Raw genomic sequence first — 15,523 nt, forward strand, 5'->3', positions numbered from 1 at the left:
GGCTCATATTATTGATTGTCTTTTCTACCCATCGTTCTCATCGTCAAGTACCTTACCTCACCTTCCGCAATCATGACGCCTTCGGTGGATGCATCGCTCTCTCTGGTTCAGGGGCCTGCCTCGCCGCCTCTTATCCTTAAGCCGCTTGGTTCAATCATTGAAGAACAGTCGAAAAAGTATGGGGACCGCCCTGCCGTCATTGTCCCGTGGCAGTCTACACGGCTCACTTATCGGGAGCTCGCAGACCGCAGCAAAGTTATAGCCAAAGCAATCCTTGAGGTTGGACTCCATCACGGAGACCGTGTGGGAATCATTGCGGGGAATTGCTATCAGTACATTGAGCTTTTTCTTGGGGCTGCTCGCATTGGATGCCCCTACGTAGTTTTCAACAATACGTACTCGCCCGACGAGTTGAAAAATGCCGTGTTAGCCAGTGGTAAGCAAACCATGGTGATTATCTCAAAACTGGTCCTCTACTAATTCTTCACAATGCCAAAGGCTGCAAACTCCTTTTGATGTCGCCTAAAATAGGGACAAAGTCGCTGTCGCCGCACCTAGAAAGTCTCTTGAGTCTTGACAAAGGACAGTCTCCGCTCAAACAAATTGTCTACCTGCAAAAGTTCGAACAAGCTCCTCAGGGTAGCATGCTTGAATCTTACAGTTTCTTCTTCAACCGCGGACAGTCAATTTTCATGAACGACTCCGTCTTGAGACGAGCAGCACGCAAGGTTCGCCCTTCGGATGTACTGAACCTCCAGTTTACTTCCGGTGAGTTTAGCTACCATCTAGATTCCATCCCGTGCTCAACATCCTCTAGGAACCACGGGTCGCCCGAAGGCCGCTACTCTAACTCATATGTAAGATACCGCGCCAAGCCCTGAGTGAGAAATACCAAGCTGATGAACTGTCTAGCAACTTGGTGAATGATGCTCAATTTGTGGGGGACGCCATGCGACTGACCGAGGCAGACGTTGTGTGCTGCCCCCCACCTCTGTTCCACTGCTTCGGGCTCATCATGGGGTTCCTTGCTTCATTCTGCCACGGCAGTTCCATCGTGTTTCCCTCTGATAATTTCAATGCAGAGGCAACACTATCCGCTGTGTTGAACGAGAAGGCGACGGCCCTTCTTGGAGTTCCAAGCATGTTTCTTGCCGAGTTGGAGGCGCTTCAGCAGTCAGGCTCTCCAATCAGCACCCTGCGGACAGGTCTCATCGCAGGCTCTCCTGTGCCAGCCGCTTTGATGACCGATATTCGCGAGAGGATGCACGTTGAGGGCATTCTGATCGCTTATGGGATGACAGAGACCAGCCCAGTTACATTTATCACGTCCCTTGAGGATGCTCATGAGAAGAGAAATGCGTCCGTGGGCAAGGCCCTTCCACATACTGCGGCCAAAGTGGTAGATGCTCAAGGAGCCATTGTGCCACATGGAACTCGAGGAGAACTATGCACCAGTGGTTTCGCATTGCAGAAGGGTTACTGGAAAGAACAAGAAAAGACGAAAGAAGTGATGAAGGTCGACGACAATGGAGTGGTTTGGATGCACACAGGCGACGAGGGCTTGATCGACGCTGATGGCTATGCTCACATCACAGGACGCATCAAGGACTTGATTATTCGTGGTAAGTTTCAAATTTGAGTTCCGAAGACTTCAACTAAATATCTGGCAGGTGGCGAGAACATCTCTCCGACTGAGATCGAGGATCGATTGCTCAGCCACCCCGCTATTTCAGAGGCTTGTGTCGTTGGCCTCCAGGACAAAAGATATGGCGAGGTGGTCGCGAGCTTTCTGCAGACAGCGAACGGCACTGTGAAGCTGACTGATTCGGAAGTCAAGGCTTGGGTTACGGAGAAGTTGGGACGGCACAAGGCCCCTGAGCATGTGTTTTGGATTGGTCACCCTGATGTTGGAACCGGTCTGCCTAAGACTGGGAGTGGAAAGTATCAGAAGCATCTCATACGCGATTTGGGAGACGCGCTGCTCAACAAGTCAGCAAGGAAGGCAAAGTTGTAGGATTAGCTTCTTTTACCGTTGTTTCATTTCGCTTCAGACTTGCAAAACACTGCACACTACTTGCTGCATTTTGGGTGTCCACAAACGAGCGAACCTGGTGTGTATGTTTGATTTAATCTCAATGAATGCAATCACGCCCCTCGCAGTTTCAGTAAAGAAACATCGTTTAATTGACCAAGTTGTCATTGCATCATCAATGTAGAATCAAGCATGGCGCTCACTGTTCCATTCACAGTATCATTCTAAGTCGGCGATTGCACACGCTAGAGCAATGCAACACAGTGAGACATAAACTGCCTGCTCATGTTTCTATTGACTGGAACACTTCGTCTGCCAGAGTTACAGTATCACATCGTCTTGAAAACCCAGAGAACTTTGCTGTGGTAAGTTCTGCCGCTTTGCCACCTTCAACAGGTTGAAGTTCCGAGGAGCCGGGTGCCAGGGCCCACACAGTGTACTGTTGTCCGGACCGCTTCCCGGCGCTAATATTGCAGCTTTCCCGAGCATACCCGCCGGCAAGGGCATCTATGCCGTGTCACAGACACTATCCGGAGCGCGGTTCACTGTTCCCGAGATCCGAAAGCTCTATGATGTTGGCCAATCCCATTATCAAAAATGGACTTTGAAGCTCCTAGAATAGCTTAATCAACCAAAGTCACTGTTACATGTATTAAGTCTCGAGAAACGGGCTTGAGCGAGTCTTCCTATCTCCAAAATCCTACATCATCCCCGTCACAATGGTAGCTATCCAGCAAACTGATGGTATAACGGGAGCACGATCTTCCAGCAAAGAGCTTTTTGTGGCCGATGTTCCGCTCGGCGAAGACGGACACCCTCGAATTCGAAAACTGTTGATCGCGAACAGGGGCGAGATTGCCTGTCGAATAATTGCTACTTGCAAGAAAGTCAATGTAGCATCAGTAGCGGTTTATACTCAAGAGTAAGTTCCAAACAAATTACAACACGAGAACATTACATTTATCTTGATGCACGGTTTGTTGACTTTCCTTGCAGAGATGCTGTTTCACGACATGTTCAGGATGCGGACGAGTCGATCTGCATTGGTTCTATGGAGAAGAACGAGAGAAATCCGTTTCTCGACATTGATCTCCTGGTAAACACTGCAAAAAATATACACGCCGACGCAATTCATCCAGGATATGGCTACTTGAGCGAGAACGCAAACTTTGCTGACAGTGTACGCCACGCTGGACTCATTTTCGTCGGCCCTCCAGCCAAAGCCATGTCCACACTAGGCGACAAGCGCTCTTCCAAAGACTATCTCCGGCAGAATGCTCCCGATGTTCCATTGATCCCAGGATTTACTGGCACCAGTCTTGAAGCTGAAGACCTGCAAAGAGCAGCTGTCGACATCGGTTTTCCCGTGATGCTGAAAGCTTCCGCAGGCGGCGGAGGCAAGGGTATGAGAGTTGTGCACGAACCATCGCAGCTGATGACGGAACTGAGTAGAGCGCAGTCAGAAGCTCAACGCTCATTTGGTTCAGGAGACTGCATTCTGGAAAAGTTCATTGAGAACAGTAAGCACATTGAGATCCAAGTGGTTGGTGACCAGTATGGTCAAGTAGTGTCGTTCTTTGAGCGAGATTGCTCGATCCAGCGTCGCAACCAGAAGGTGATCGAAGAAACACCGTGCCCTTTTCTCGATGACGACACCAGGCAGAAAATGAGCGAGACAGCCGTCCGAATCGTCAAGTTGATAGGCTACGAAGGAGCCGGGACCGTGGAGTTCGTCTTCGACACATCGACGAGAAAGTTCTATTTCCTTGAGGTTAACACGCGACTGCAAGTCGAACATCCGATTACGGAGGAAGTCGTCGGAGTTGATCTTGTCGCTTTGCAACTGTTTGTTGCGGCCAAAGGTCGTCTCTCAGAGCTCCCTCAGCTGTCAAATCTTACACAGACTGGGCATGCAATTGAGTGTCGGCTTTGTGCGGAGGACCCCCAGCGAGACTTCCTTCCCAGCCATGACAAGATCTTGTTATGGAAGCCTGCATCTCCAGGAAGAAGCCCGGGCTCGGTTATTCGTTATGAGACAGCGATTCAAAGTGGAACATCAGTTTCGATCTACTTTGACTCGATGATCTGCAAGATTGTTGTCTGGGCACCGACAAGATCTGCGGCAATCAACATACTTGCCAGAGAGCTGGCAAACACTCCGTGCATTGGAATTAGGACAAACCAGTTATTCCTTCAAAGCTGTTTGTTGCACCCAGCCTTCCAGGACTTTGGCTACAAGACATCATTCATTCCAAACAATATCGACGACTTGCTTCGAAGTCCATACACGCCGGCCTTGCCAGCCCATATTTCACTTATTCCTAGTATCTTTCTGCAACATTTGCAGAAGGACGAACCCCGGGAAGTTGGTGGTCGTCGTCACTTCCGGACAGTCCGCCGTCAGTTCCACAACCAAAAGTTTGACCCGTTCCACCAAAGCTGCGAGATCATCTCCCTTAGAGACTCAAAATCCGCCTCTGGAGGTATTACTAGGTGCGAGGCCTGTCTTCCCAAACCTAGCTCCAGCAACGCCGACAACGAGTGGGATGTCTGTCTCTACCCTGTGACACACCACAGCCTGGATGAGAAGGATTCTTCATCCAAAGAGGGGGTAGAACTACCACCGGCATCGAATTTGACTGCCACTTACACTGCCACAAGTCGAGCCATTCGGACAGGAGAGGCATGGTCGGGGCCTGTTTTCAACATCAGAAACGTCGAGCTGAAGCCATTATCTGGCGAGCGGTCGCTAGTCTCGAAGGCGAGCTCTTTGTCATCACCAATATCCATGAGTATGTCGGTGAATGGCCACCAGGTTCGCGCATACCTTGCCATCCCAAATATTGGTGAAGGTCGTCAAAGTCTGCCACTCAATGAAACTGTCAGGGTATTCTGTCATTTACAGCAGCTTGGGGAGTGGAAGGAGTTCCGCAAAGATACTTTGCTCTCGTTCTATACCAATTTGAGAAAGGAAGCGCTTTCCAACAGTGACCAGCAAAGCGAGGTCAAAGCCCCAATGCCTTGCAAAGTGCTGTCGATTGCCAAGTCCGTTGGCGGGGAGGTCAATAAGGGTGAATGTGTCATGGTGATCGAAAGCATGAAAATGGAGATCAACATCATCGTAGGTGTTTCTGGAATATTTCATACAAAGTGGAGGATTGGTGATGCGGTGGATGAAGGCGTTGTACTTTGTTCAGTTGAGTAGTCTTGCTTGCCATAATTTCATTAGTTCAACTATCATTTTTTAGTTTACTTTCAATGCTTTCCCCAAGTATGGTTTCAATTAAGGTCTACATCCGAAGTCGTTTGATGCCTGTATGTCTGCATCATGCCAGAAATGACAACTTGAAGCAGAGCACATGCTTTTCCGAGAGCTTCATTCTTATTACATAGTATGGTTCATCTCAGATACTCCATCGTCATCCGGTTATCAACTGCTTCGTTCTCCGAAACAGAGTGAACAACCCTCAAAATAGCGCCAAAGGATTTGTAGCATTAGGCGGCATCGCCGTTGCAACATCCCAGTGCTCAACAATGCAGCTTCCTTGGAACCTGAAAATATCCACCACCGCAGTCAGCGGCAAGCCTGGAATCTCCATTTTGGTATGAACCCATCCAGTGTTGTTGCTAAACGAGTGCCGCAGGATTGTGAAGTTCGCAGCGTCGAAGATTGGGCCAACATAGTCGATGGCGTTTTGGCGTCCGCTGAGAGCGTTGGGGTTGTGCTGGGTGTAGTTTACGGACATGTTGGCTAAAATTGCCGCCTTTGCATCTTTTTGGACGAAGAATCTCTGGATGAACGTCTCGAAAATCTGCTGCTGCCGCCAACTGGGTGTCGCTTGGCTCGCTGATGTGGAGCAGCTGATAGCTTCGGGGTTCTCATGATGAGGTAATGTAGAAGAAGTGCTAAGCGAAGCCACAGTTCCTGCAAGAAGAACCAGGTTATTCAAGATCATGGTTGAAAGATAGCTGCGGAACCTGAGCAATGGTGAAAAGCGAAAGTTACTGTGCTAGTTGCAAGCTAGCAAAGTAGAGTTGAACAATTGGAATGTTCCACGTGCAATTTATGGCATTCGATTTTCTCTGTCTGCTAGGTATGTTAGAAATTACTCTTGAGACCAGGCTTTGCTTCGATTACTTTCGGAGTCATGCTCTTTCCTTGCAAACCACGTCGAATTAGTTGAGGCTGAAACCCCAATCCTCCGCCTCCGTTCGATTACTGAAACGTTTTCCAGGCGTGGTGGTTCTGACCAAAATCCCTATTTCCCATGCTTGATAATCAAGCCAGTGTTCAGGAAGTGCAACAATCCGGCCGAGTATCGCGGACGAAGTTTAGTAATCGAAGTTGCTCCTACGGTAGAACTCAACCCCGTTCCATAGCTTTCTAAGCCAAATGGAATTCTCTTCATATCACGGTGCTCAAAAGTTTATTAATACAGACACTCTCACTGCTACTTCGACTGAGACGTTTTGGTCGCTTTTGATTTACGCTAAATCTTTCTACGCGGAAAGAACTGTGAGCACGTACACACTTCAACACGATCCTCATGTCTTCATATTTGGTAACCGGAGCCTCCAGGGGGCTTGGAGTAAGTCCATTGCATTCAACGTCGCCAAATGGAATGCTAATTTGGCCAAGTTTGAATTTCTTCGGCAACTATCTGCCGATGCAAACAACATCGTCATTGGGGTTGTCCGAAATGCCGAGGCTACTAAGCAGAAGGTGGACGCCGAGCTGCAGCGGAAGAACATCCACGTCCTACAAGCTGACATTGATGACTTCGATGCGATAAAGGTAAGCACCTAGCATAAAATTGAGGATCTTCACTAAGACCAAATCTCAGGCAGCCGTGAATGCTGCATCGGAAATCACGGGTGGAAGCATCGACTATGTCATTGCAAATGCGGCTTTCATCTCAACCTGGTCATCTTACGATGGCATTAGCGTTCTGTGAGTCTATTAAATTCCACGGAATCTCAGAGAAGGCATTGTCGACACATCCATACCAAGGGGCTGACAAAGTAAACAAAAGGGGAGAGAAACCGAAGCGGCTAGAACAGGACTTATTCGACTCGTTCCGTACGAATGTCGTCGGCAATGTTCATCTCTTCAATCTCACCCTACCACTCATCCAGAGAGGTCTTGCAAAGAAGGTGGTCACAGTCTCATCCGGTATGGCTGACTTGGACTTCATATCCAAGTCCGGCATCGAGGTCGGAGCCCCTTACTCGATCAGCAAAGCAGCACTGAATACAGCTGTGGCCAAATTCAGTGCGGAACACTCCCATCAAGGCATTCTATTCTTCAGCATTTCGCCCGGAGTGATCGATACGGGGCTGTATGACAACGGTAAGAACTACTATCTGTCCTCGTTCTAATTGCGTCTAAGTTCTAACATCTTGCCAGCTACAGAGGAAGAAAAGCAGAAGGGAATGGCCATGCTTGGCAAGATGGCGAAGTACGCACCACATTTCGCCGGCCCGACTACCACAGAGTCTTCGGTGAAGGACATGCTGTCAGTCATATACAAAGCCAGCATTGAGACTGGATTTGGAGGGTCGTTCGTATCCCACCACGGAAATAAAGAATGGATTTGATGAAGACATGGCAACCGTACCTCGGCGAGGCCGATCAGACGGATATCTGCGGGTTTTCGTATTGAATCGGTAAGCTATCACTTTGCAGTCGCCTCTCAGAAACGACACGGATGACTGCTTTGCCCGACTACTCCTAGGCGCCCTCTCACTCACGGTCGACTTCGGTGAGCAATCCGAAGAATGACTCATGTGCGGTATTTAACAAACATCAAACGGTCATGTTCTCTTCTGAAATAAACTTAGGATACCTCATGTGGTACCATTGCGTGTGTATGTCTCATATGACCGTGCTTCGTTGCTCAAGTGCGACAGATGGCCACGGCACAGCCTCACGAGGCAACTTTTGAACTCAGCAAATGGCTCAAGCATGGGCCACTCGGGTATTTGCATTGAGGCCAATGTGGATGAGTTATTGGAAACGATCCTATGCTCGTCTCTGAGGTCAGCAAAAACGTAGATTTTGAGCCTCACTCTCGTCGTACTAGCAGCAGCCTGGCTTCATCGGTATGATTCACAACTGGTGTGACACAAATTAATGAACAGTGCCAGGTCAACCATGATATAAATCCAAGGTCATCTTCTCAAGTAGTTGAGCCATAATCTAATTCTCATACAGCTTCTTCAACTACCAAATATACGTCACCGGTGAGAACGTGTCGATGGCGACATCTGCAAGCGACAATCGCGACTTGAACAAACAAGTCTCCACATCAACTGAACTCGAGCAATGGACTACAGCCAGCGACGGATTTTCCGAGACCCCATCACCATGCGCTCCGCTTAGCCCTCAAAGGCCGAGCCTATCTAAGCAACGATTCCAGGATGAAGATATTTGCGAGGCCCAACAAGACAGCCAAACACGTAAATCCGTCCTTTTCCTATGGATTTGGGAGATTCTATCTCTCGTTCTTGCCACATGTCTCTTGGCCGTGACAATCACGGTTATCCTCGGCCAAGATGATCACCCCCTGAGAGACTGGCCCTTGGATCGGATCATAACTCTGAATTCTCTTGTCAATTTACTCTCCACCATATTTCGAGGGATCTTGGTATCTATTGCAACCGAGCTCATCGCCCAGGCGAAGTGGACGTGGTTCTGGTGCGACAAATCTTCTCAACGCCGGATGGGAAACCTGCAGCATTTCGATGATGGTACTCGTGGCGTCTGGGGGGCGCTGAAGTTGATGAGAATTGTCACTTGGCGCAGCCCATCGATTCTCGTCGCTGTGGTTGTCCTCGTATCGTCCTTTGCTGTTGGGCCCTTCGTTCAGCAATCTATCGGGCACGTCGACAAGAACGAAACTCTTGGCCCTGGCACTGGAATGATCCCGGTGACGCGACATGTTGACGGCCTGAACATCAGAACACTTATCGGTGACAACGAAGGCATGGCTTTGAGGTCAGACATCAAGGGTGCAATTCAGACTCTCGCCTTGAGCCGCAACGGTTCTGATTCGGTTGTTGTGCCGACCTGTCCAACAGGAAACTGCACTTTCATCGGTCTTGGCTCAAACACCTCCGTCAAAGCTGGGTTGAACGTTACTCATGCTTCCGCCGGCATTTGCAATATCTGCACTGATATTAGAGAAATGATCGATCATCGGGGCTTGATCGACAATCTTCAGGCCATTAATCACAGCTTGGCAAACGGAATTTCAATCATCAACACGGATAGAGAAGGAGGGATGAGGGTTATATCAGGCGATCTATCGTGGACCAATGGTACCATACCGCTAGAGGCGCTCGAACGGGCTTCGGTCTCATTTGCGAATGTCACTGTCTTGACAAGCACGGCCCTTGACGGCAACATCAACGTAAACAAACCCAAACACGCCATAGCCATCACTTGCTCGCTTTACCCTTGTATTCGGACATACTCGGCAATCATTAGTCGAGGAGTCCTATCCGAGACTCCCATTACGGAGACCCCAATGAGTTACGATATTCGCGATAAGAAGTCTACAGGGCCCAAACAAGCTTGGGATCTATCTGCAGTACAGCTGCCTTGCCTCATCAAAGGGAAGATATATACCGAAGGAAACCTCTCACAAGGCGCAGACCCCTCCATGGTACGACACGTAAACGCGGGGAGAACTTCAGAGATTGGCTCTGCGTTTCAGGCTCCCGAAGAGTGTATCTACCGCATTGACAACAATTTCAAGCTTCTGATGTCACAGTATTTCTCAGAAGAATTCTTCAATGGCACTTGCAGTTGGGTCTCCACACAGCCCAACTCGATCAACTGTGGGAGTGCCATCTGGCTTTCAAGGCTCTGGTCCCACGGAGATTCAACACCTGCCAGCCTAAAGCAACTCTTCACGGAATTTGCGACTGCCTTGACCAACCAAATGAGATTCGGTATGGGAAGAAAAGACAACACCACATCGGTAGTCAACGGCGAATCACTTCAACTCGTCACTTTTATAGCCGTCAAACCATATTGGCTCATCTTCCCTGCGATACTACTCATCATAGAAATAATGGCTCTTTCATGGATGATAAGTCTGACAGTTGTCTACCGAGACGAATTGGCTGTATGGAAGGGCAGTATACTACCTCTTCTGTTCTATAGAGACTCCTTTTGGGGAAATTTCGATCGAGATAGCGCCCCGAAGAGGCTCTTAACAACAAAGGAGATGGAGGAACAGGCCGATCAGATCAGAGCCAACTTCTCCCGAGATATTTGGAAGAAGTGATATTCTCGACATTCACTACTATGCTTCTTCGACGCGAACTTGAAGTCAATGAGCAATTGATAACGATGACGACCAATATGGAGCATGAGCGTTCGGATTTTGATCTTCTGTTCATAATTCTAATCAACCAAGCGTGGAACAATACAATTTGAATGTTTGTGTATGCCATGCTAAGTCACCATCTATGAACGATTGACACCAATGGTCTTGAGTTGATTTCAGTCACCTTCTATGGAGTGTGTGCGGTTAGACTGTACCTTCGTACACCTGATGATATCGTAACATAGATAACCCAAGACGATTGATAAATGTGGACTTTATAAGAGAGATCTCAATACGGACATCTCAAAGGTCAGGCACATGTTTCATTTCTGTCGAAGGCGCACGCGAACTGGCATGCCTTCTTTGGGATGCCCGATGCCGTCTCCAGCCACATATAGCCTTTGTCCCCGGACCATATCTTTCTTGGCCTTAGGCCCTCTGCGCAACATAAGATAATTAGCACAGTATGGCTATGAGGAGATTATTGTGGCTAGTATATAGCCAAACTTACTGGAGAGCATCCCACTCATCCCAGGCCTCTTCAACATCGTACTTCCTCATGATCAAGGCTGCGACCAGCTTGATCTCAACCAGAGCAATCTCTTGACCGATGCAATCCCGAGGACCGCGGGCAAATGCCCTCCAAGCATCCTTCACGGGATAAAGCGGATCTTCGGCAGGAACAAGCCAGCGGTCCGGGATAAACTTATTGACGTGCGGCCATAGGGACGGGTCATACTGTGTCACGAGTTATAGTACGTAGCAATAGGCATACGGAGTATAATAAAAGTAGCTTAACTATTAAAGTAGAAATAGATAAAAGTAAAAGGTCTATATATATAATATCTAAGATAGATACGTAATTTAGTACGTAACGGGTACTTCGTAAAGTATAATTACTATTCTTATTACGTAATATACCCCTTAATTATTATTACTAAAGAGCTATTATACTTAAAATAAAATTTCTAAATACTTTTATAAAAGCCTAATTTAGTTAAATATAAATAAAAGAAAAATAAATATAAGGGATACGTATTTTTTAAACTACGTTTATTATAAATATATCCTTTTATTTAAAATAAATAAAATCCTAACTTAGAATAGTACGTATTATACTACTTTTAGTATATAAATTACTAAAAGCAAGGCTACCTAGCTACTTTATATATATTTAAATTCTCGTAGTATTACTTAGTTATTATTTTTTTTTTTTAACTTTTTATAATTATTATAAATACCCCCGTTTATTATACGCGCGCGTTTATATTATTAAATCGTTTATTAATTTTATTTTAAATATAAATATTTAATATATTTAGAAATAATAATAAGTTTTATATAATTTTTATAATATTTCTTATATACGTATTATATAGTTTACTAAGAGTTTAAATAAGTAATAATATTAACGAGCCTCTTTAAATCGTCTCCCCCCCTTATAACCTCTTACTTATTTATTAAGGCCTAGTTACTAAGCTCTTTTTTTTTAATTAAGAGGATATTAAAGTTATTAATTAAAATACTAAAGACTTTATTAAGTTTAAAGCTCTTTTTAATAATTATAATAAAAGTAATAATAAAATAAATAATAATAATAAGAGCTCTAACGGGCTTTTACTTATCCCCCCCTTAAAATTTAAAAATAAAAATAAGACTAGTTTAAATAATAAGCTTTTTAAAAAGGGTATATTATATATTTATTATTTTAAAAATTTATATTTAATATTATTTTAAAATTTAAAAAACGTAAAGCTAGCTCTTTTTAAAAGGGTAGTAAAAAGTAAAAAAAAACGCTAAAAAGTAAAAGTACCCCCTATAATAAGTATAATTCTCTTTATTATTCTAAGCCTATTTAATATATACTTAATCCTTAAAAAGTTTAAAAAAGAGGTTTTTAAGAAATAAGAGATTTAGTACTTATTTTATTTTAAAATAGCCCTTTAGTATACCGACCTTAAGGATAGTAATTATTATTTTATAAAAAATAATAGCTAGTATATATACTACTTTAATAACTATTTAGCTAAGGGGTATATTAATATATTAATTATTTTATAGTTAATAGCCTAGGCCCTTACTAAGGCTATTATAAGTAGCGCTCCCTTTTTTATAAGTATATTATCCTTTTTTATTATTAAGAAGCGTATTTTTAATTATAATTTTAATAAAATATTACTAAGCTTTATAATATTATTTATTAAATATAAAATAACTAGAGGCTATATAAGAACTATATTAGTTTTTATATAGAGGACTTTTTTAACCTACGCCCCCGGTCCTCTTTTATATTTATTATAATTATTTATAACTAACTTCTTATTATATTACTTACTTCTATACCCTAAGTCGTTAATTTAATAATTATTTTAACTCTTATACCCCTTATTACCCTTATTACTCTTAGTTTTATAAATTTTAAAGTACGTAAAACGCATTTTTTAGCGCACATACTAACCCTCTTTTTTAATAACGCTATATTCTTAGTAATTACGTACTTTATAAATTAGAAATTTAAATAGTAAGCATAAGCTTAGGTTTTATTTTTATATATATATACCCTATAGGGTAAGGTTATTTTAAGAATTTAGGCCTTTAGGTTATAAAAAGTTTTTATTTTATTTATTTTAGGCCTCCGGGCCGCACTCTAAGTTTTATTTATTATTTATTTTTAGGTATTAAGTTTTTTTAAACGTAGCTTAAATTAATTATTTTTAATTATTTTAGTTATTTATAATAGCTTCTTACGTATTATAAAAGTTAAAAAATATATAAAAATATTTAAACTTAGCTCGTAAAAAGTTTTTAATAAGTCTATTTATTAGTATATTTTTTATTAATATATAAGTAACTTTAAAGCTATTTTTAGTATACTCTTATCTTAGCTATATATTTTATATATTAATATAGTAAAGTTAAGTAATTATTCTTTTTCCTTTTTTTATAACGAGTTAAATCGTTTACTAATTATTATAGTTAACTAACTATACTTTTTTTAGGTTAAGGGTAATATTTTTAAAAAAGCGCTTTAGAGCTATAGTCTCTTTTATAGTTTTTTTAAAATAAAAAAGCTTAGCTTTAGTAATTAATATCGTAACTATTACTTAGTATACTAATTTCTATTAAATTAGGTTATTAAAAAAGAATATTATATATCCTTAAAATAATCGTCGTATTACCTTATTATTTATAAAGCTAGTATTTCTAGTTAAAAATAATAATTACGTACTTAGTATACTACTATAATAAAGCGCAAAATATCTTATTATATAGAGATATTAGATATAGTAATTAATTACTTTAATATAGGTTGCGCTTAGGTTAATTAAGAACCGTAATAATTATAAATAAATAAAAGTAACGTCTAGTTTAATATTATAACTTAATATATATAACTAAGACTAGGGCCCGCTCTATAGGCTTATAATAGCTATAATATACTATATATATAAGAGTATAAGAATATAGGGTAACTCTTATAGAATAGAAGAACTATAAAATAAGTTACGTAATAATAAGAAATAAAAAGGTCTATATACTAAGGATACGGACCCCGTTTTTTTAAAATATAGAGCTTATATAATCGGGATACGGGGCCCGTTAAGTAAATATATAAATAAAAGATATATTTAAAAATAAGATTTATATATAATATAAACTTAAGCCGGGCTTAAAAATAGACTTTTTATAGCTTCTTTAATAATTAACTTAGTATTAAATTTTATAATTACTTTTAGCTATTTTTACTAAGAACCCTTTTTAATAAGCTTACGATTAATTACTAAAGCCTTACTTACTTTATAACTTATAAATATAGCTTTAAAAAAGCTATTTATAATTACGATATTATTTACTTAGTACTCATAGCCTTAATTTTTATTAATATATTTATTATAACTAGCTAGCTATAATACTTTAATTACTCCTATTTAATAAGTTTACTTTTTAAAAAACTAACTAAATAGTATAAATATATTAATTATTAATAATAATAGTATAGCATAGCTTATTAAAATAGCTATACTTACTATTTAATAATTATATAATATAATACTTAAACTTAAAAATAAGAATAAATAACTTTATACTTAGCTTATAGCGCCCTAACTTTTTTTAATACTTAGAGCTAAGTACCCTAAACTAGAACCCTACGACGAGTCCCTAAATACTTTTTAAAAATTCCTTATTTAAACTAGGGCCTACTTACGCTACTATAGGACCTCTTTTATTACTAAAATAAATAAGGTCTATTACGTAGCTTTATTTTTTAAAAAAAAATACCCTTACTTAGTTCGAACCCTTTATAAAAAACTATTTTAAAAATAAACGTAATATTTAAAATAAAAATACTAAAAAGATCTTTAATAACTATAATAAGTTTAAAAAAAGACTTAAAAAAACCTTTAGTAACCCTAATAAAAAACGAATTATTAAATAAAAGCTTATAACCCTTATATAAAAAGGGTTAATTGATAAGTATATTTCTAAATTTAAATAAATTATTTCTAAGCTCGATTAAGGTAATAAAGTACTTATAATAACTTTTTATCGTAGCTTAAAAGAGGAAGTTAAGAATAACTTCTCTCGTTAGGACCGACCTAATAAACTCTATAATTATATTTATATAATTATTAAAATTAATAATTAACTTTACGAACGATATTTTAAATAAAAAGGATAAAATACTTAAAATAACCGAGCTAAACTTAATAATAAACGTAAGTATAAACTAATGACTATTATAATAGGGTATTATAGCAAATTAATAAATCTTAGCGTTACTAAAAAAAAATAACCTTACTAAAAAAAAGACTTTAAGTATTATAATTACGATAAACTAAAATATATAGCTAAAAACTATTAATAACCTAAATATATTTAATACTAACTTATTTTAAAAAAACGAGCTAATATCGTAAGTAAAAAAACCCCTTATAAATAACTTTTATAAATAGCTTATTATAATAATAATTATCTTACTTATTAAAATAATAAAGAATAAATAGAATAGTACTTAAAGCGACTTAAAAATAAGGGACGATCCGATATTATATTATCTATTAGGACCCTAGTAATAATAATAAAAAAAAAATATCCGCTTATTAACCCTATATTTTTAAAAAAAATAATATTAAATATATTATTACGCTCTCTT

At 40.7% G+C, this 15,523-nt stretch overlaps 4 protein-coding genes across 4 annotated transcripts; 3 read left to right on the plus strand and 1 right to left on the minus strand.

The window, feature by feature from the left end:
* Window positions 1-72: 72 nt before the first annotated feature.
* Window positions 73-2,014, plus strand: CABS01_13968 (4-coumarate-CoA ligase; the record flags this gene model as incomplete). Its single annotated transcript, XM_060547309.1, has 5 exons — window positions 73-436; window positions 499-768; window positions 818-857; window positions 913-1,622; window positions 1,671-2,014. The coding sequence occupies 5 exons, from the start codon at window positions 73-75 to the stop codon at window positions 2,012-2,014; spliced, it is 1,728 nt and encodes a 575-aa protein (XP_060394422.1).
* Window positions 2,015-2,751: 737 nt separating this feature from the next.
* Window positions 2,752-5,237, plus strand: CABS01_13969 (carbamoyl-phosphate synthase subunit L; the record flags this gene model as incomplete). The annotated part of the gene is made up of 2 exons (XM_060547310.1): window positions 2,752-2,954; window positions 3,029-5,237. 2 exons carry the CDS (start codon window positions 2,752-2,754, stop codon window positions 5,235-5,237), a joined length of 2,412 nt encoding a protein of 803 aa, XP_060394423.1.
* Window positions 5,238-5,499: 262 nt separating this feature from the next.
* CABS01_13970 (uncharacterized protein) lies at window positions 5,500-5,988 on the minus strand (the record flags this gene model as incomplete). Its single annotated transcript, XM_060547311.1, has 1 exon — window positions 5,500-5,988. The coding sequence occupies one exon, from the start codon at window positions 5,986-5,988 to the stop codon at window positions 5,500-5,502; it is 489 nt and encodes a 162-aa protein (XP_060394424.1).
* A 591-nt stretch (window positions 5,989-6,579) lies between these two features.
* CABS01_13971 (short-chain dehydrogenase) lies at window positions 6,580-10,326 on the plus strand (the record flags this gene model as incomplete). Its single annotated transcript, XM_060547312.1, has 6 exons — window positions 6,580-6,621; window positions 6,672-6,827; window positions 6,877-6,983; window positions 7,066-7,382; window positions 7,440-7,548; window positions 8,247-10,326. 6 exons carry the CDS (start codon window positions 6,580-6,582, stop codon window positions 10,324-10,326), a joined length of 2,811 nt encoding a protein of 936 aa, XP_060394425.1.
* Window positions 10,327-15,523: the final 5,197 nt, after the last annotated feature.

The sequence above is a fragment of the Colletotrichum abscissum genome, assembly GCF_030869225.1.
Source record: "Colletotrichum abscissum strain IMI 504890 chromosome Unknown Scaffold_49.1, whole genome shotgun sequence".
Lineage (NCBI taxonomy): Eukaryota > Fungi > Ascomycota > Sordariomycetes > Glomerellales > Glomerellaceae > Colletotrichum > Colletotrichum abscissum.